General features: G+C 47.2%; 1 protein-coding gene across 5 annotated transcripts in view; it reads left to right on the top strand.

The window, feature by feature from the left end:
- Positions 1–20947, top strand: part of tweek (transmembrane protein KIAA1109 homolog tweek) — a 1194469-nt gene that overhangs the window by 630346 nt on the left and 543176 nt on the right. For all 5 annotated transcript variants that reach the window (XM_075882507.1, XM_075882492.1, XM_075882501.1 and 2 more), the window contains one exon: positions 13312–13469. In XM_075882507.1, coding sequence (XP_075738622.1) covers positions 13312–13469 — 158 coding nt within the window. The remainder of the gene's footprint in view (positions 1–13311; positions 13470–20947) is intronic.

Genomic DNA, 20947 nt, shown 5'->3' with positions numbered 1-20947 from the left:
GCCTCGTTTACCACTGACAACCGGTCGGAAAACTAAATGATGCAGTTTTCGGAGGAGAAACTGCATGTAACAGTAGGACTCATATTCCTCCAGCACGCCCGTTCAACATGGTTTCTGTTACGGTGGAAGGAGTTCTCGTGGACGCTTTGGTGGACACCGGTGCTACAGTTTCTGTGATTAGGTATGATTTGTGCAAACGCCTGAAAAAAAGTAATGACACCTTATAATGGACCCAATCTAGTCGAAGCCCAGGGGAACGCTATCCGCCCTTTTGCTCTTTGTACTGCTCGTGTGTGTATTGATGACATTTTGCATTACATCGAGTTCACTGTGCTTACCCTGTGCTCTCACCGGCTAATTCTAGGGTGGGACTTCCTATCTTCTTCTTCAGCCGCTATATGTTGCGGTGAACGGATTCTGCACCTAACTAATACGGACTCCATGTTCGACGAAGGCGTCTTCAAGCCTCTACGCCTGTTCGCTCGCGAAGATCTCGAACTACCGCCACATCAAGAACGAATTGTGACCCTGATCTCTAAGGACATCGACCACGGTGACGTCTTGGTGTCCCCTTCGTCGACTTGCGTCGCAAAAGGTTTAGCCCTTGCATCAGGTGTCGTACGCTTTCACCATGGCTGCGCGCTCGTCATTGCTACGAATGAAATGCCAGAGAAAGTTTTCCTGCCAGAGGGCACTGCAGTAGCCTGTGTTGTGGATGCTGAGCCTGTCAGCGTCACGCCACTTAACCCTGCCTCTACCAACGACCGTTCTATGAGTAAGCCTGCCTCATCCTCTCCCTTCACAGCTCTTATCAGTGATGACTTAACAGCTATGCAGGCGCAGCATTTGCTTGCGTTATTAACAAAACACGCCGATTCTTTCGACATTTGCTCCTCAACGTTGGGCCGAACTACCTCTGCAGCGCATCGCATTCAGACGGAGGGAACATCTATTGTACATCGCCGCCCGTACCGCGTGTCTCTCGCTGAGCGAAAAATCATCGAGGAAAACGTCGCTGACATGCTCCAACGAGAAATAATTCGTCCATCAACTAGCCCTTGGTCATCCCCTGTTGTTTTGGTACGGAAAAAAGATGGCTCTGTGCGCTTTTGCGTTAATTACCGGGCACTTAACAACATCACATGCAAGGACGTATACCCCAGGCCACGCATCGACGACGCCCTTGATTCACTGCAAGGCGCCGAATACTTTTCAAGCCTTGATTTGCGTTCGGGATATTGGCAAATTCCCATGCACGATGACGACAAAGAAAAAACGGCATTTGCAACCCCTGATGGCCTCTACGAATTTAACGTGATGCCTTTCGGGCTCTGCAATGTGCCCGCAACGTTTGAACGCATGATCGACACCGTCCTGCGTGGTCTGAAATAGAAGACGTGTCTCTGCTACCTTGATGACATTATCATCTTTTCATCAACGTTTTCTCAGCACCTGAGCCGCTTGGATGACGTCCTAACATACCTCGCCGGTGCGGGTCTGCAGCTCAACACTAAGAAGTGCCGTTTCGCCACCAAATCCATCAAGGTTCTCGGTCATGTCATCAGCAAGGACGGTATTTGCCCTGACCCCGAAAAGATCGCTGCCGTCCTTCGATTTCCATGCCCCACAAGACTTAAGGATTTGCGAAGTTTTCTTGGCCTCGCATCATATTTTCGTCGCTTCATACAAAATTTCGCTTCAATAGCTGCGCCACTTCACAAACTACTTGCATCTAATGCACCCTTTGTGTGGTCCGAGGAATGTCAGTCGGCGTTTCACCTATTGAAGAAAGCTTTGACGTCAGAGCCTGTACTCTGCCATTTTGATGACACCGCCCCAACACTCCTGCATACCGACGCCAGCGCCTGCGGTATAGGTGCTGTTCTCCTCCAACGCGATAACTCTGGACGGGAGAGGGTCATCGCATATGCTAGCCGAGTGCTAACTTGTACCGAAAAAAACTATACCATCACTAAGCAGGAGTGCCTCGCTGTGGTTTGGTCCATACAAAAGTTCCGTCCTTATCTGTACGGCCGTCAATTCACCATCGTAACGGACCACCACGCCTTATGCTGGCTTTCTACAATGAAGAACTTGTCCGGACGCTTGGGTCGTTGGATTTTACGCCTACAGGAGTATCAGTTTGAGATTATTTATAAATCGGACAAAAAACATCAAGACGCCGACGCTCTTTCTCGTTGCCCACTACCTACGGCGTCGTTCGACACTCCAGCTGCCACCTCCAACGACACCAGTGCGGACGTGACTCCCACTTCTGTTGCCTTGCTCGCCTCGCTCTACCAACCACCAATCGACGATGAACAACCCTTCAGTTCTCGCCAGCAGGCTGACTCGTATTGTCGGCGCATTATAGACCACCTTTCAGGAGCTACGCGTCCACCCAATGCACGCCTTCGTCGACAACTCGAGCACTTCAAGTTTCAGGACGGTGTGCTGTATCGTCACATATATCATCCTGACGGCCAACGCTGGGTACCTGTTCTGCCACGCGCTCTTCAACATCATGTACTTAACGCCTTTCATGACGATTTGACTGCTGGCCACCTAGGCTTTCACAAAACCTACGACCGCATTCGAAGCCGCTTTTATTGGCCTGGGATTTCTACCAGCGTAGCAAAGTACGTGGGTTCCTGCTCTCCATGCCAAATTCGCAAACTTCCGACATCTCCCCCAGCTGGTCAGTTACAGCCAATGACGTGCCCTACAACACCTTTCGAGGTCGTCGGCGTCGATCTTTATGGACCCCTTCCTGTTACTGGTGCTGGAAATAGATGGATAGTCACCGCCGTAGACCATATGACACGCTACGCCGAGACAACTTCAGTAGCTGCTGGTTCAGCATCGGAAGTTGCTGACTTCGTCCTTCAGGCCATAATACTACGTCATGGTGCACCTCGTGTACTTCTGAGTGACCGTGGAAAAGTGTTCTTATCACAGCTTTTAGGTGAAGTTCTTCGCGTTTCTGGTACCACACACAAGATGGCGTCTAGCTACCATCCTCAAACAAATGGTCTGACCGAGAGATTTCATCGAACCCTTGCCGACATGATCGCCGTATACATTCAACCGGATCACAGAAACTGGGATAAACTTCTACCGTTCCTCACTTTCGCCTACAACACCACTGTTCAGCGCACAACAGGCTACTCACCGTTTTATCTCGTTTACGGACGTTCACCTACTTTCTTTATCGATGTTTCCTTCTTCACCAGCAATGGCCCTACATCACCATCTTCTTGCGAAGAATATATTTCTCGCCTTGCCCAGTGCCGCCAGCGCGCTCGTATGAACACGGAAGCTACGCAACAAGCAAGGAAGGCCGTCTACGACACCTCTCATCGTGTGGTATCATTCCGACCGGGTGACGAGGTGCTGCTATTGACACCAATTCGCACACCTGGTCTCTGCGACAAGTTCCAGCCTCGGTTCATCGGCCCATATGTTGTTTTAGAGCAGACTTCACCTGTCAACTATCGTGTGACGCCTCTTGTCGTGCCAACTGACCGCCGTTACCGCAGCACCGAAATTGTACACGTTTCCCGCATGAAGCTTTTCACACGACGTTCCTCGTCACCTTGACTACCCGCCCGCAGCGGCCAGGCTGGCTGCTTCACCGGGGGGGAATCACTGTAGGCATCTATTATGCGCTTCATCCTCATCTGAACAGCAGTCAATCATCATCGTATGTTCTGGCTGACAATCATCATCCTCTTGGCACGAGCGCTTCTTTGTCGGGTCCGTTGCGCTTGTTCGTTCCCGAGTTCACGACGAATAAACCTCGTTACAACCGAGTCATAATACATATATATATATATATATATATATATATATATATATATATATATATATATATATACATGTGTGTGTACGGCGGATTTCTAATAAAAGCCAGTCACTAGAGTGCTTCAGTTTGTGTGTCTGTGCCTTATTTTGTTCTGTATTCAGTTGTGCTACGCTTCCAAGAACGATTTTTCAAATCACCTAAGAAATAGCACTCTTAACTGATGTCACCTTTACAATGCAGACATATATTTTTTCGAAAAGTCGTGTACAATTCACAGCCTTTTAACAATGTGCACAAAAACAGTGAAAGTGTAGCTCTTGGTGTGAATGATACTCATGTCACCAGTAGTTGGCTTCGAGCTCATTTTGTACATTTTTGGCTATACGCCGCTGTCTCTCATAAGATGACACTTCATCAATCGAGCTCTTCACCCTTGACCTCTTCATATCTGTGGGAGGTATGCAAGCCAGTGGCGTGTTGTGAGCTTCCTGTTTGGGCCTCAGGTGTTGCCCTCGTCGAAACGACGACACTCCAACACTATCGCATTTTTTTTCGAGATTTTATTTGTAAGACATGAGAATGCTATGCGTAAAAAACTGCTTCTCATTTAATTTTAGCCATTTATAAGCATGAATAGTGGGAACACGTCAAAGATTGGAAAGCGACCCATTTTACCTGGCAGCACGAACCCAAAAACAAACAGTTGCGCTGCACTGGTCATGAAAGGCACAAATATATGTTGATATTAATCACAGAATGTTTCCCGAGTACTGTCAACGAGATGTTATGACATATTGAACTACAGAAGTGCAGGAACGTTAGAAGTCAACCCAAGGGTGCAACAGCTCGGCCAATTGCACCAATTTGATACAATGCTTCATTGTTACGTCGAGCTGCGGCAAAACCATGAAATTCGTTGAAATGAAATTGGACTACCCAGTGCCAAAATGCCCGAGCAGCCTCAGGTACGTGGTCTTCATTTAGGGACAAATAAAGACCACGTTGGCCACCTACAGTTTGCATCATCAATCCAAATGCGCAAATCCTAACCCTAAAACACGGTGTAAGATATATACTAGATAGGCAAGGACACTTGCGAGACGCTATCCACCAGATAAAGTAACAATGCCGCGCGCCCATCGGCCCACAGACTGCAGCTGATACCTATGGCGGGATGCCTTAACATTATTTCTCTCTCTTACTTTCAAGACAAAACTGCATAGCCGTAGGCAGCAACCCTTCGCAGGAGATAATAATTTTCATGCCAGTAAATGCGGTAATGCCATGTTAGGAAGTAAAGCTTAAAGCGTATGCCGCATTTTTCGCACGCGAACAAGCTCGATCTGCTGTGAACGCTGGCATTGCCAGCCACCATTTGATTGCCACAACGGCACACAAAAAAATTTTTCCGTCTCTAACTTGCGTCATCCCACCAATAGATATCCGGTGCCCAGCCAATGGGCGCATGCCGCTCTTACTTGATCTTGTCAAACACGCCTTGCAATCAAGCCGAGAAGTTGTGCACAACGCACAACCGCCATCATAGAGAAAAAAAAAAAAAAAAAGAGGAGATGGGTGGGGGGAGGAGTTGCTGTTCTAAATTGTTTTTTAAATGCGGAGCATTTTATAGTTGCACCTGCTCATTAATTTGGTGACGGTGGTGTCGTCGACCTGCCACTGCACATTTTCGCGTCTTGTGCCAAATGCTCGCATCTCGTGCCCAACCGTACCCAAACCATACCCAATTTCGCAACAGTTACGCAATTACGCCACTGGACACAGCCCATTTTGTTCAATTATTCATGCATGCATGCGCTGCATAAATAAGAATGCTGGTATGATCGCTGATGTCTAAGCAAAGTTACTGGCAAATATTTTTATCATTGAGGAACATTTCTGCTGCCCTAAAAAAATTGTGCTCCAGTAATTTTTTTTCCCCACCTTCTCTCCTTGGTTTTACGATTCTCCTGAATTTCACGGTTCCCAGCTTGGCAGAGCCACATTTCAATTCGCTGTCTGTCAAAGACATTTAGGGGGTGGCAAATGCTAATGTGGACTTTATCATTGTTTGCTTTATCATTGTTTGCTGAGTAGCGTGGTAAAACACTTTTTTTAAAAAAGTGTTGCTCATGGTCACTGAAGTGTGGTGGAATGGCTTCTACATATATATCTTTTTATTTAAGCACTCTGTTTTATACTGCTTCAAACTCGGTCTATCATGATAAATAATGGATGTCCTTTTTTCTGTAACCTGCTCTAAATTTGGGTTTTAGTGCTCCAAAAGTAACATTTTACTGCTTCAAAAATTGCTCTGAATTCTATTTTGGCTCTTGCACCCCTGGATATACCTTGTGGGGTCTCGGCGAGGCGAACGAGCGCATCGCCGCGCCATGCTCTTAGAGTGAACAAACACAGCAGACGCGTTCGGTACAATAGCACGCAACATACATACATTTATTAACTAATTTAGACGACGATATCGTCCGCCGAATGATACATCAATTTTAATTAACATGCTACCATACAAACAACATAATGCAGTGACACACTAAACACACAATAACATAATAAACACACACTAACACACCCAACACACTAGCGCATACCCAAGGCCGCGTCGCCAACGCCTGACTTTCCACGTGAGACCCCGGCGCGAAGCCCGCGGTGCCGAGCACCGGGGGCCCACGCGACAGACAACCGTTCGCGGCAGCCGGCACGCGCAGAAGAGGCTCGCTCAACGCTCGCCCACCACCAAGGCCTGCCTTCCGCCAGGGGCCACCGCCGGCGCCACCACTCTACCAACTGTGGTACTCAAAGCGAACACAACGCCATCTATCGCCTGGCGGTGGTCACCACCAAAATAAAGCCTTGGGGCAAGACACGTGCGCCACGCGGTGCAGACAACTTTACAGAGGGAAGGTGTCAGCACCCCCACATTCCCCCAACCCTAAATCAAACCATATCCCGAAATCAAAAATTAGCTACACAAGCTTTAACAAAAAAATGAGATCGCACGACCATAATGTCCTTGCTCCACGACACCGCCGCCAGTCGACACTGCTGCACTGTCCGGCTAGACTTCACCTCAGTACCGGCCCTGCAACAGCAACGTTGCTGTCGGCGCGACGATCCGTCGCTAGCGCCGACACGTCTTCCAGTTGCGACCAGCACTCGCGAGGGCGCCGGACTGCAGGCAGTTGCGCAGGTCCCAGGCATCTCCATCGCCCGACCCCACGACCGCATTCCTGGCCAACGACGCTGACGATGTGCAGGACAGCCGGTTGTAGATGACATCCCTCCCGCTGAATACATCAACAAAAAACAAAACTTGAAAGAAACAAAGGAGCGCGGTTTAGGGGAGGGAGCTTCAGGCTTTTCGGCTACGTGGTACGGTGGTCAGTACTGCTAGCTAATACATCGGTGGCGGCCGAGACGCCCATCAAAATAAAACAAAAGTCACTTTTCCTAACTCGTGCTCACAAGAAAAAAAAAAGTGAGGGAAGCGGAGCGCAACACCTCAACGCCACGATCCACCTAGTTGTGCCACGTGCGACAGGCGGCTGCGTAGAGCCTTAGGCCTAATGAGTCGCTCGGCAACAACTGGCATCCACCTAGCACCCAGCCTAGGCGCAGAAGAGGCAGCCGCGAGGAGACGTCCACTCTGAGGTGGCCCTATCGCTCGCCGCACACAGCAGCTTACCGAGCGATCGGCTTCCACCGCCCCGGGCGGTGTCACGATGCCTCGGCGTCGAGCCGCAATACAAGTCAGCAACGACGCCCGGCTCCCTGAGCCCAAAGAGATAGAAGAAGCTATTCACAGAAAATCGGACCACCCACGAGGCTTCCGTACTCACTCGCTTCGGGCCTGGCCTACAAACCACGTGCTCTAGGCCTTGCTCACCCCAGGATGCGAACTGCATGGCTCTCGTCCTAATTCAACAACGTTTTTGAAAACTAACAACAAAAAATAACAACACTTGCGAGCAAAAAATAAATAAATAGAAAGTCAACTTGCCGACAAATTGAAACACGTTACAAAACCAATCTCCTCGCTTCTCAACAAAGCACACCACCGACGCTAGCAAAGAGTCCCCCCTAGGCCTACTTTACTCCGGCTCTAACAAAATCCCCGTACTGAACCGCAAAAACTGTCGTCCGATTCTCCAAGAGCTCCGCGTTGGGCAGCCAGTGTGGGGTCTCGGCGAGGCGAACGAGCTCCTCGCTACGCCACGCTCTTAGAGTGAACGGACACAGCAGACGCGGTCGGTACAATAGCACACAACATACATACATTTATTAACTAATTTAGACGACGATATCGTCCGCCGAATGATACATCAATTTTAATTAACATGCTACCATACAAACAACATAATGCAGTGACACACTAAACACACAATAACATAATAATCGCACACTAACACACCCAACACACTAGCACATACCCAAGGCGGCGTCGCCAACGCCTGACTTTCCACGTGGGACCCCGGGGCGAAGCCCGCGGTGCCGAGCACCGGGGGCCCTTGCGACAGACAACCGTTCGCGGCAGCCGGCACGCGCAGAAGAAGCTCGCTCAACGCTCGCCCACCACCAAGGCCTGCCTTCCGCCAGGGGCCACCGCCGGCGCTACCACTCTACCAACAGTGGTACTCAAAGCGAACACAACGCCATCTATCGCCTGGCGGTGGTCACCACCAAAATAAAGCCTTGGGGCGAGACACGTGCGCCACGCGGCGCAGACAACTTTACAGGCGGGGGGGTGTCAGCACCCCCACAACCTTTACTTACTCCAGCGAAGGTCTCGTGGAGTGTGGTAGATTTATCAGCCAGCGCTGGACAGCTTCAGTGCTCCGGGCATCTGTGTTGGCTCTATGCGTAGTACGTACCTTAATTGCACATTAACACTGATGCTGGGATACTGTTCACTGTGTACATGCTAAAATGTTACTTCATAATCATCATCAGTTGCTCCTTAACTATCCCACTGCGGAGTAAAGGTCTCTCCTGTGATCCACCAATCAACTCGGTCTTGTGCTTTCTGTTGCCAAGTTATACCTGCAAACTTTTTAATCTCATTGGCCCATCTAACACTCTGTCTCCCCTTCTTGCATTTTCCTTCTCTGGGAATCTAGTCACTTACCCTTGATGACCGTCAGCTATCCTGCTTACGTGCTACGGGCTCAGCCCATGTTCATTTCTTCTTTGATCTCAACTATAATATAACCTCGGTTTATTCCCTGACCCACTCTACTCTCTTCTTGTTTTTTAAGGTTACACCTATTATTTTTTTTTTCATCGCTCACTGCGTCGTCCTCAATTTGAGCTAAACCCGCTTTGTAAGCCGCTATGTTTCTGCTCCATAGCTGAGTACTGGCAAGATGCAACTGTTATATACCTTTCTCTTGAGGGTTAGTGGCAGATTACTATGCATGATTTGAGAATGCTTGGCGAATGTGATCCGTCCCATCCTTATTCTTCTAGTTATTTGACTCTCATGGTTCAGCTCGGTGGTTACTTCCTGTCCTAAGTAGACATATTATTTTAAAACTTCCAGCGTCTCTCCATCTAACGCAAAGTGCTGTTTTCTGCTGAGAGTTTGATTTTGTGCGTATTAATTTTCAGACCTACTTTTTGCTTTTCTTGTCCAGTTCAGTAATCATGAGCTGTAATGTATCTGCTGAGTTACAGACCAATCGCAAGTTACTAAGATACTTTCCATGAACTCTTATCCCTAACTCTTCTCAATTTAGGGTCCTGAAAACCTCCTGTAAACACGCATTGAATAGCATTGGAGAGATGGTGTTTCCCTGCCTTACACTCTTCTTGATTGGTGTCCTGTCGCTTTCTTTATGGAAAACTATGGTGGCTGTGGATCCACTGTAGGTGTCTTCCAGTATGTTTTTGTAGGGTTTTTCGATGCGCTGATTCTATAGTGCTTGCATTACTGCAAATGTCTCAACTTAGTCAAATGCCTTCTCGTAAACTATGAAGGCTATGTATAGGGGTTGGTTGTGTTCTGCACATTTTTCTATTACCTGATTGATAGTATGAATATTGTGTTGTAAAGTAGCCTGTACGAAATCCTTTTTAGTCCTTTGGTTGATTGAACTCTAGTCTCTCCTTAATTCTATGAGCTATTATTTTTGTAAATAGTTTGTAGAAAATGAATACCTGGTTGATAGTATAAATATGATGAATTGTGGAGTAGCCTCTACGGAATCCTGCTTGGTCCTTTGGTTGATTGAATTCTAATGCCGCCTTAATTCTATTAGCTAATATTTTTGTAAATAGTTTGTATAAAATGAACAATAAGCTGATTGGCCGGTAATTTTTCAAGACCTTGAAATATTCATTTTTTATGAATTAGGATCATGTTGGCATTCTTTCCTGATTTCGGTACCCTTCTGGTCAAGAAACACCTCATATATAAGGTGGCCAATTTTTCTAACATAATTTCTCCCCCATCTTTCAGGGGGTCCGTTGTTGCCTTATTCTAATCAGCAGCTTTGCCTCTTTGCATTCCTTCTAGGGCTTTCCTTACTTCAACTGTCGTTACTGGTAGGATGTCGAAGTTCTCTGTACTATTATTCTCACATTATCATCCTGGTTGTTTTGGCTTCTGTAGAGCTCCCTGTAGAACTCCTCCGCCACCTTGGCTATCCTATCCTTATTAGTTATGACATTGCCTTCTTTGTTCCTCAATGCATACAAACATTACTTACATGGCCATTATTTGATGTAAAAATTCATCGACTCGCAATAAAACAGTATATTGCTGCAAGTTTGTGTGTTCAGCGTTGTCGTTTTGCTCGGCCTGTATGCAGCATCACTCACTTAATAAAGTAAGCATGCAAGATACTTGTGAGTTTCCAGTGAGTAGTGTATTGCATTGTACTATATGGAAACGAGAGAAAAGGGGTTGCTCTAACGAGCGAGGGTCAGCCATGATGCAGAATCAGAAGACGACGGTGTCGTCTGCTATGTGGAAGGCCAGCCGCCATATCGAAACACTGGTGCTTTTGAAACCTATTTCATTATATACGCAGCTATAAGTTATACAAACAATATTCTTAGTTATTATTTCAGTTGCAACTAAAATAGTAATTTTCTAACCTTTTCACAATGGCCACCAGAATCCAGACAGCGCTATCAATACGTCCAATTTTCAAATCTATTGGCTTTATGGGCATGTCACTCCCTTGAGACATGTCATTGCGACGCCGCCAATAGAGCACGATCACAGAACACTACACACACACTACAAACGTTCTGCGTCAATGCGTGCAACGAACTTGCTTGGTAGATTCTGTGCTGCACGGTTGTGTTGTCCGCAATCTCCGACGCCAGTGTAGCTCTTGTCAATTGGCCCGCCGTTCATGAACTCATGGTCCTGTATAGCTCACGCCGAGCGGTGCTCCGTCCTTGGACTGCTTCAACCGTGTCCCAATCTTTAACATTACTCAATCTTTACTTTTCTCTCTTGCCCATTTAATCCCTCCTTATTCCATTTCCTTTCGAGCTAATGCTGAGGTGTCGCACTTAGCTGCAGACAGTTGCGGGGCTCACTTTTCTCTTTTTTTTTTTTCTCCTATTTGAAAACCACTTGCCCCCAATGTGTGCTACTCAGGCAGGTGAACGACCCTGAAGAACTTCAATGCATATAGTAGTGAACTGGCTCAGAGATTTATGTACGTACATACTTATATGTGGTTGCACTGTTAAGAGCGTTTTCTTGACACATTCATATCCCCATTTCGGGTTTCACATGTCTCTATGCGGATATCAATCCACAGCGCGCAAAATCGAATTCCGTTCACATGACGTCGGTGTTGTCAGTGTCTCTTTACCCTAATTAGCTGCCATTAATTGGGTCACGATTTTATTGTATGACTACATATTCGCAGAGTATGATTAACCGCTCGACGCTCCGCAAGCTCCATGACACACAAGGAGTTGGTGAAAGTTCAGAAATTCAACAAACAGAGCTCGACAAATAAAAAAAAAATAAGGACTCGCCACTTTTCCTAATGGCGATGTCCCGGCCTCCCCCGGGACATCGCCAACATCGCTTCATCATCTGCCTTTCAAGATCGTATTGTTGATCATCTTCAATGCTAAAACAACTCTTACTGCTTATTGTTAACCTAAATAAAACCCCACCCCTTATGTAATGCCCCTCCTAGAAAGGGGGGCCTTTAAGGTAATAAACTGAACTGAACTGAACTGAGCTGCAGGGAGCCATCACCGAAGACCTTTCCTCAAAGTTCGTGCTCACACGAAATAAGAAAAATAGCCAGCATGGCGGGTAGTTCACAAAAGAGGTGAAAAACGTGTTTTAGAGCGGAAAGCGTACTGGTCGACCCTGTCCCTGTCGGCAGAGTAGGTGGCATAGGACTGGCGTTGACTGTGCCGCTTTATTGGCTCGTTACAATGTTTAATGTGGGCATCTGCTTGAAACATAAGCTCATAAAAATTTCAAATAAAAAAGTAAGGCTCAACAGTTGCTTCTGTTGGCTTGAGTGGGTTCGTTCTTAGTCGGCTGCACCCACATCATTTCCGAGATGGTGTCTCAAACTTCCTTTGCGCGCAAACAGCACAATGATGACCTCCAAAATGCCCATAAGTTGACTTTTAAAATTGATGGCATTGTTTACCCTAAATTATTCTGAAATAAACAGGTTATAAAATATATTTTGTGTGTTATCACACGTAACAGATACTTTGCCTGGTTGTCAATGAATAAATCTTTGAATAACAGTAAAAAATCTTGCTGGTCGCGCTATATTGGAAAGGCAGTTTTGTTTTCACTTCGCAAATGTGGCAACAGGCTACAATAATGCAGAAAAGAGAAAGCCGTGGCCGCAACTTTTGCATGCTGTTCATTTTAAGGGACGATCATCAAGACACGGTACCGATTGCATCGTGTGCTGTATCACGAACGAGCCCAAATCGAGGAAGTCAGCATGCTAAGTCACGGTGCTGTGGTTAATTTGTCAAATAGTTCTTTTGCTTATTCTTCGCTTGTGCTTCAGTAAATGCTTATGAGTGGTGGCAAGTCACGAAAATTGAAAGATAAAAAAAATGTGTAAAATAGAAGGTATTGTGATTGTGGCCGAGAAAGTTTGAACCGTATTTCGCAGCTTAAAGACACAGCTTGTGGTTTTAAGGTAACCTGCACCGTTTTCGTGTGCATGTTCTTCTTACTAAGTACATAGGCGCCTGTTTTGATGTGAATACTGAACGTACAGTGAGCTTATAATTTTGCGGCGGCATTGCATTAACATTCTTTAGTACTGTTTCATCAACATCACTGGAAAAAAATGTCAACATTTAGAAAATTATCAAAGTTTACAATGTTGTCTGAAGTTGTGTAGGGAAACACAACATTCAAAACATTGCTCTATTGTCGCAGCAATACCTAGTGCGGCCAGGGTGTCATTCAAACAAGTGCTCATTTGTGTTTCATCGCATGCATCCACAATAAAGAAATTTTGACGTATGTGCAGGTTCACCGTATCTGTGGGAGTCGAGCACAAAGTGATGGATGGGCCAGAAGGCTGCCGAGGCAATTGCAAATACGAGCAGTTGCACGAACATCGTGTTAACATGGAGACTGGTGATGCTCAGGCTCGGCACCGTGAAGTGCCTCCTCGACCTGCAGCTGGCAAGTATAATTGGCGAAAATCACTATGCTAGCTAGAGAGGACATCCTCTCCTGAAAAATGGGTGAACTAATTCCATGGGTTTCTGCTGCCTATAACTGCTATCAATCTGCAATCTAACTTGAGGGTGGTTGCATTTGCATTTGGTTGCAAATTTGTAAAAGGGTCATTTGTCTATCGAATGTGAGCTAATCATTGCAGAGCTCTCTCTCAAGGATATTTGTGACCAAACCTCTTCACTCAGTCATATAACGTCGTGAATGGGCTTCAGGCTACCACTCAAGGCAGCTAGGTTGAATAATAAAAACTAAAATAACATACTAGCCCATTTGCGTCACTGCTTATATTATTCATGACAGAGATAATCAGCACCTTAAGCCTCTGCGAAATGAGTGCCTCACCAGTGATCACTACTTTAGTCCACCTTGTGTGAGACTACCCTGTTTCATCCTGCAAACTTCTTATTTTTGTCACTTTGTCTAACTTGCGGCCACCCTCGGATGCATTCCCTCACTGTTTGTGTTTGTGCATTGCATGACCACACCAGGTGCATTTCATACACTTAACTTGAATTAGAATATCAGCCGCTGCTGTTTTTTCGCTGAGCCATTCTGCTTTCTTCCATGTCTATGAACTTCCTTTTTATTGCACACTGTGTGGTTTTAATGCTTTCGAATATTTTCTTTATCGAACAAACTGCTATGGGAGATGCCATATCACAGAAACCATGCCTGTGCCTCATTTTCTTGGTGAATACCTTAATTGATTGGCACGGACTTCTTCGCTGACACTCTGTTATTCTTGCCTCGTGTGTCTAGAGATAACAGCACAAAATAATAGCACAGCAGCAGAATCCTGGCTGTAGGTTGACAGTGCCTTTATTATGCACTGAAAGGCTGCCGATGTATGCACTTGGATGGTCAGACTTTGCAATTGGTATTGCTACAATTTTAAAGCTTGGTGTGGCTCAGAAATGAACAAGAAGCATGTGTACTCACTCTAATCTACACATTGCCTTTTTGGCAGCAAGTTTAGTAAATGCCTTCTGTGTGTAAAAAACTTGTCAATTCTTTGAGGCAGCAAGTCTGTGGTAGAATTGTCGAGTGATGACAGCCCAAGGAGCAAGAACTCTTGAGGACCGAAACTGCACTCGCTTGGGTGCCTCGAAAACGTCTCGAAATTGGACACGGCACTTATGCGTCCTTTTTGGTGAAACTCCACTAGGGGACGAGAAAAAAATGTGTGTGTCGCTCTCACTCCGCTTTCAATCAAAGCCACTTTGCGCCGATTCACCTTTCGCGCTGATTCGCCATTCGCGCTTCACGTCTAACTGTTCCAATTTCGATGTGACAGGGTTAAAGAGCTTATTTTGCAGGAAGGCCGGCTTTGGCATTGTTTCTTGGGAAGGAAAAAATCAGTGTTGTCCGTAACTGCCAAATTAAGAAAGATGCAAATGTCTTCTGTTCTAGGCACGTTTTAGGTAGGAATTGCACCCACGCAATCTTCATGACATGCAGATGTTCAACTACAGAACTACAACACTGCTGGAAATTGCTTTGAAAAAAAGATCTTCGTGAATTTCATGCAGTGTCATGCAACATGGCGTGGCACATATTGCAGTCGCCGTCCGAGAAGTGCTTCTCACAAATTTATTCACGAAGCATCAGCTCACGATCTTTTTTAGGTATGGCGCGAGCCCACACTTCCAACCTGACCGGGTCACTAAGAACTTTTGAATTAACTATCTGCCCAACCACTGTTGCGATTCGGCACAACATATTTCCACCCCACCTGAAGAAGCATTGCTCGAATTCTGCAAAGCGCTCTCCATTGTTGTGGCGGGAAAAGCGCGTGCAATCAGTCAGCGCCGCCGGCGCAATGCACCGAAGCTGCTGAGAGCACTAAAGAGAGAAAACGCCTGCATATTACGATTACGAAGCGATTCATGACAGCTTGTGAGGAGCTTGTGAGCATGTGCGCCCACAACATGTGAGTGAGGAGCAGGAGGCACTTGCATTCGGCAGACGTCATCTGCAATAGGGCTATTACTAGCAGCTCATTTCAATCCAGGTGAAAATGATTCCCATTCCCAGCTGGTTATGGAACCTGGAAATTTTTCCAGGCTGGAAATTCCAGATGAGAATGGGAAAGGTTTCCAGTCTGGAAATATTTTCAGGTTCCATAATCGAGCAAAGAATGAAAATATTTCCAGCTGAGAATAGAAAAATTTCCAGCCTGGAAAAATTAACAGGTTCTATAATCCAGCAGGAAATGAAAACATTCCCAGCTGGGAATGGAAAATTTCCCTGTCTGGGAAAATTTCCAGGTTCCATAATGCAGCTGGGAATGGAAATATTCTTAGCTGAGAAAGGAAACACTTTAAGCAGGAAATGGCTTGTTACAAGCCTTGAAAGAATGTCCAGATTTTAACCGCAATGCTGTCGCATACGTGTTGGCATCTAGTTTTTCAGGGCCTATTCATACAGATTACTTAACACAGACAAAGAAAATGGCTTTGAATTTTAAAAACATTTATTTGAACGCTTGTACCAAGTGCACAAATGTATCTGGAGATGTGAAATGAGTGTCTTACATCCTTGTACACCACCTGAAGAATATGTTCATGTATAGTGAGCGCACATTGAAACCACACTGACATATAAAACGCTATTCTAGCAAAAGTATAACCTCCCAACCCACATGAACAGCATCAATACGGCTTTGCAAAGCAGTTCAATACACCTTTAACATACACCCAAAACAACAGCTAGCAGAGTGTAAATCAAAGGTCCTTTTTAGAAAAGGTTTGATGGGCTTTGCAGTTTAAACTGCAACAATTATTAAGCAACATTGAAGCAAGAATTAGTTTTATCTATCTTAAGCTACTCTGAATAAACATCAAATTAATTCATGTGCACATATGTAATTACTAGCGTTACTTTCAAAGACACATGCACGCCAATGGCACAAGCATAGAACGGCACATATATATGGAGACAAAGTCTTTTTGCCCGAACCAGCCTGTAATGCAGTTTGCTCGTGCAGAAACATTGCGCACAAAGATTCGGGACAAACGTGCCTAAAGTATTTTTACGGGGATTACAAGCACACGGAAGAAAGAAATGAGTGTAATACTAATATTTACAAGTAGGTGAGAACCACAAGGGCTGCCAATCTTTCGCGCACTCAGTCCGCTTCTTTCTCTTCAATTAATCTATGACGGTGGGGCCATGGTCACTGCCTCGTAACATCACCCAGGAGGGACGAAGCGGCGTCACGGCGCCGGTAAGTCAATCAGGACTGGCAGTGTAGTACCGTTTTAGTCGTGACACATCAACAACATCAGTAGGTGGTGTGGCAAAAGACGAGTGTGGTTGAACGGGAGCGATGAGGTAGTCGACGTTGGGGACCTTGCAGAGAACTTTGTAGGGCCCCGTGTATCGCGGGAGGAGCTTCTCGCACAAGCCTTCACGTCGATGCGGCGTCCAAAGTAGGACGAGAGAGTCAGGGGGGTAGTCAACATCAATGTGCCATTCATCGTAGTGGACTTTTTGTGAGGCCTGAGAAGCGGTGAGCCTAGTGTGCGCGATTTGGCGAGCGACGCGTGCTACAGAAGCAACGTCCTGAACATACGCCGTTGGTTCGGTAGTATCAGAAAGAAAGAGTGTGTTGAATGGCAACGCAGAATTGCGGCCGTACAGAAGAAAGAACGGTGAATAGCCGGCGGTGTCATGCCTTGACGAATTGTATGCAAACGTAACATAGGAGAGCGTTGCGTTCCAGTCATGGTGGTCAGAAGAGACGTACGTGGACAACATGTCTGTAAGAGTTAGGTTGAGGTGCTCCGTAAGACCGTTCCGTTCTGGCCACGATCCATCAGAAGCTGGCGCTAAGCCCCATGCCGCAGAATGACGTCATTCAGTAGAAAGTCTGCGACGTCTGTAGCGCAGCTACTTGGCAAGGCACGAGTTGTAGCGTATCTTGTCGCATAGTCAGTTGCGACAGCGATCCATTTGTTGCCTGACACGGACGTCAGGAAAGAACCGAGCAAGTCGAGACCGACGCGGAATAATGGTTCCGGGGGAATGTCGATAGGTTGGAGCAGGCCAGCCGTACGGAGAGCAGGACGTTTGAGATGCTGGCAGTGCTCGCAAGCAGCGACATAGGGGCGCACAAATTTATACAGGCCAGGCCAAAAGATCTGTTGCCGCACGCGATGATAGGTGCGTTAAAACCCCAGGTGTCCTGCCGTCGCAGCATCATGCAGATGTTGAAGAATGGTCGCACGTAGGGGTCAGGAAATAACTAGCGAAAATTCCAGGCCATCAGGCTTCATGTTGCGACGATACAGAATTTCGTTGCGGAAGACATATTGACGGAGTGATGGGTTGGAATGTCCTGAAGATATTCGCTCAATGACCGTCTTGAGGGTTGCGTCCCGGCGCTGCTCTGTACTGATGTCACGCAAATCAGATATGGCGAGCACACACGAATCGCTCGCATGGACAGCGAGGCTAGCAGGGTCCACCGGATAGCACGAGAGACAATCAGCATCTTGGTGCAACCTGCCAGACTTATAAATTACGTCGAAGTTATACTTCTGAAGACGTAGAGCCCAGCAACCTAGGCGACCAGTTGGGTCCTTGAGCAGTGACAACCGACGCAGAGCGTAGTGGTCCGTAATAACTGAAAACTCCCGGCCATACAAGTAGGGGTGAAATTTAGCTACAGCCCAGACCAGCACAAGACACTCGCTCTCCGTGATGGAATAGTTTCGCTCAGATGTGGAGAGAAGGCGGCTGGCATACGCAATAACACGCGTTCGGCCTCCCTGGTGTTGAGTGAGGATGGCGCCGATGCTGTGAGCACTGGCGTCTGTGCGAACTTCAGCCGTCGTGGACAGGTCGAAGTGAGCCAGTATTGGTAGTGGAGTGAGCAGGTCGATCAGCGTGGCAAACGCAGATGCTTGGTCTTGGCCCCAAGAGAATGGCGCGTTCTTTTGGAGAAGATCAGTTAGTGGTCGTGCAATATTAGCGAAATTGCGTATAAAACGTCGGAAGTACGAGCATAAGCCCACAAAGCAACGAACATCTTTGGTTGAAGAAAGCAGAGGAAAGTTCTTCACAGCGCTAATTTTGTCAAGATCCGGTTGGACTCCAGCAGCACTTACGTGATGACCAAGGACCGTGATTTCTTGTCGGCCGAAATTGCTTTTTTTCGAGTTCAGCTGGAGCCCCGCTCAATGAAAAACGGCTAGAATGGTCGACAAACGAGATTGGTGGCTTTCAATTGTTGGGGAAAAACAATCACATTGTCGAGGTAGCAAAGGCAGATGGACCATTTATAACCACGGAGGAGAGAGTCTATCATGCATTCGAAGGTTGCCAGGGCGTTGCACAGCCCAAAAGGCATAACCTTGAACTGATAAAGGCCGTCCGGTGTGACGAAGGTTGTTTTTTCTCGGGCAAAGTCGTCGACAGAAATTTGCCAATAGCCCAAACACAGATCTATAGATGAAAAGTATTGCGCGCCAAGAAGGCAGTCAATGGCATCGCCGATTCGTGGCAGTGGATATACGTCTTTGCTGGTCATCTTGTTCAAGGCACGGTAGTCAACGCGAAATCTCCAACTGCCATCCCTCTTTTTGTCTAAAACAACAGGTGACGCCCATGGACTTGAAGAGACCTCTATGACTCCTTTGGAGAGCATCTTCTCAACTTCTCGTTGTATGACCTGGCGTTCGGACTGTGCAGAAGATCAGGGGCAATCATCATTGTGCTTTCATCGGTAGGTGCGTTTGCTCGGCTGGCTGCAATCGGAGATGAGGAGTCTTCAGGGTCTAATGCCACGATGCTACATGCATCAAGTGGGGAAACATGGGCTAACGAAATACCTTGCGGCAGAACTTGGCTCAAACTACTAAAGTTGAGGAGCGGAAGCTGAATGTAGTTGTCCACGATAGTCACAATGGTATGCGGCATAGCAACACTTCGGGTTAAGAGTACATCCACTATTGTAGACACTAAGTAGTCACCGTCAGGAAGAGCTGGTGATATCGTTAATGCCACAAACGTGGGGGCTTGCGGTGACAGCCAAACATAATCAAGAGCGCACAAGCGGTGTGACGGTGAGGACGGCACAGCCCCAAGTCGAGGCAGTTCAAGTTTGAGAACGCCAGTTGCACAGTCGATGAGAGCGGCATGAGTGGACAAGAAATCCAATCCAAGAATCAGGTCATTGGGGCACTACTCAATAACTGCAAAGAGAACAGATGTGGGGTGATCGGCGATTGTGATGCGTGCGGTGCACATTCCTGTGATGGCAAGACTTCTTCCGTTGGTGACACGTATGATGCCAGGAGCAGCCGGTGTAAGCACTTTCTTCAGGCGGCGACGAAGACAGGCACTCATCACAGAAATTTGCGCACCGGTGTCAATAAGTGCAGAAACAGTCAGGCTGTCAACGTTGACGTCGATCAAATTTCGTCGTGTCGGCAGTACGAGGAGAGGATTTGAGGTTGGTATCGAGGATGCAGCTTCACCTCTAAGAGCTGCACCGTTTAATTTCCCTGGTGGGAATTGAGCGGGGAGGTCGGGCGTCGTCGTAGAGGAGGAGGGGACGACGGGCGACGTTCAGGCGGCGAACGAGACTGATGACGTTGAGGCGACGGTGAGCGGCTGTGCTGCGTATCAGTAGCATCGAAGGCGTAGGGTGGAAAGCGGCGGTAGTTGTTGGCGATCGGCGCAGGGGGCTGAAAAAGGCGGTAGCTGTTGGCGCAGCAAGCAGTGTTATACTGGGTTTGGGACGAAGACCAATAGTTGTGGCAATACCGTGCGACATGACCTATGCGGCGGCAGTTAAAGCAGATCGGATGATTATCCGCAGTTCTCCATTCGGCCGGATTACGAGAGCGTGGATAAGACCGTTCCTGGGGCGGTGATCTGGGACGAGGCGGCGAGCTTGAACGGAAGCTATTTGGGCGTTGGCGGGAAGAGCAAGTGTAATTGCTTCGATTTCCCGCCGGACGATTTGCGTGATTTCAGACACCGGTGAAGACTGCCGACTAGAGGTCAATCCATCTTCGCAGGAGGACGTCGCAGCGCTGTTCGGCAGTCGAGTGAATTATCTTGAAATGCGCCTGCTTTTAGCCAGTTCAAAACGCCGGCATTCCTGAATAATTTCCTCGACGGTCACACAGTTCCGGCACATTAGCAGGTTGAACGCATCGTCCCCTATCCCCTTGAGGATGTGGCCAACCTTATCAGACTCCGACATGTCGTTGTCGACTTTACGACATAGAGCCAGCACGTCCTGTATGTACGAGATATACGGCTCTGTGGACGTCTGAGCACGTATAGATAATTCCTTCTTCGCAGCCGCCTTTCGACCGATGGGCTTCCCAAATAAGTCGCGAAGCTTCTCCTTGAAGGTGTCTCAACTGCCGATCTCCTCCTCATGGTTCTCGTACCAAACTTTAGCC

The sequence above is a fragment of the Rhipicephalus microplus genome, chromosome 2 (genome assembly GCF_043290135.1).
Source record: "Rhipicephalus microplus isolate Deutch F79 chromosome 2, USDA_Rmic, whole genome shotgun sequence".
Classification (NCBI taxonomy): Eukaryota; Metazoa; Arthropoda; class Arachnida; order Ixodida; family Ixodidae; genus Rhipicephalus; species Rhipicephalus microplus.
This window is presented reverse-complemented; position numbering and strand designations above follow the sequence as displayed.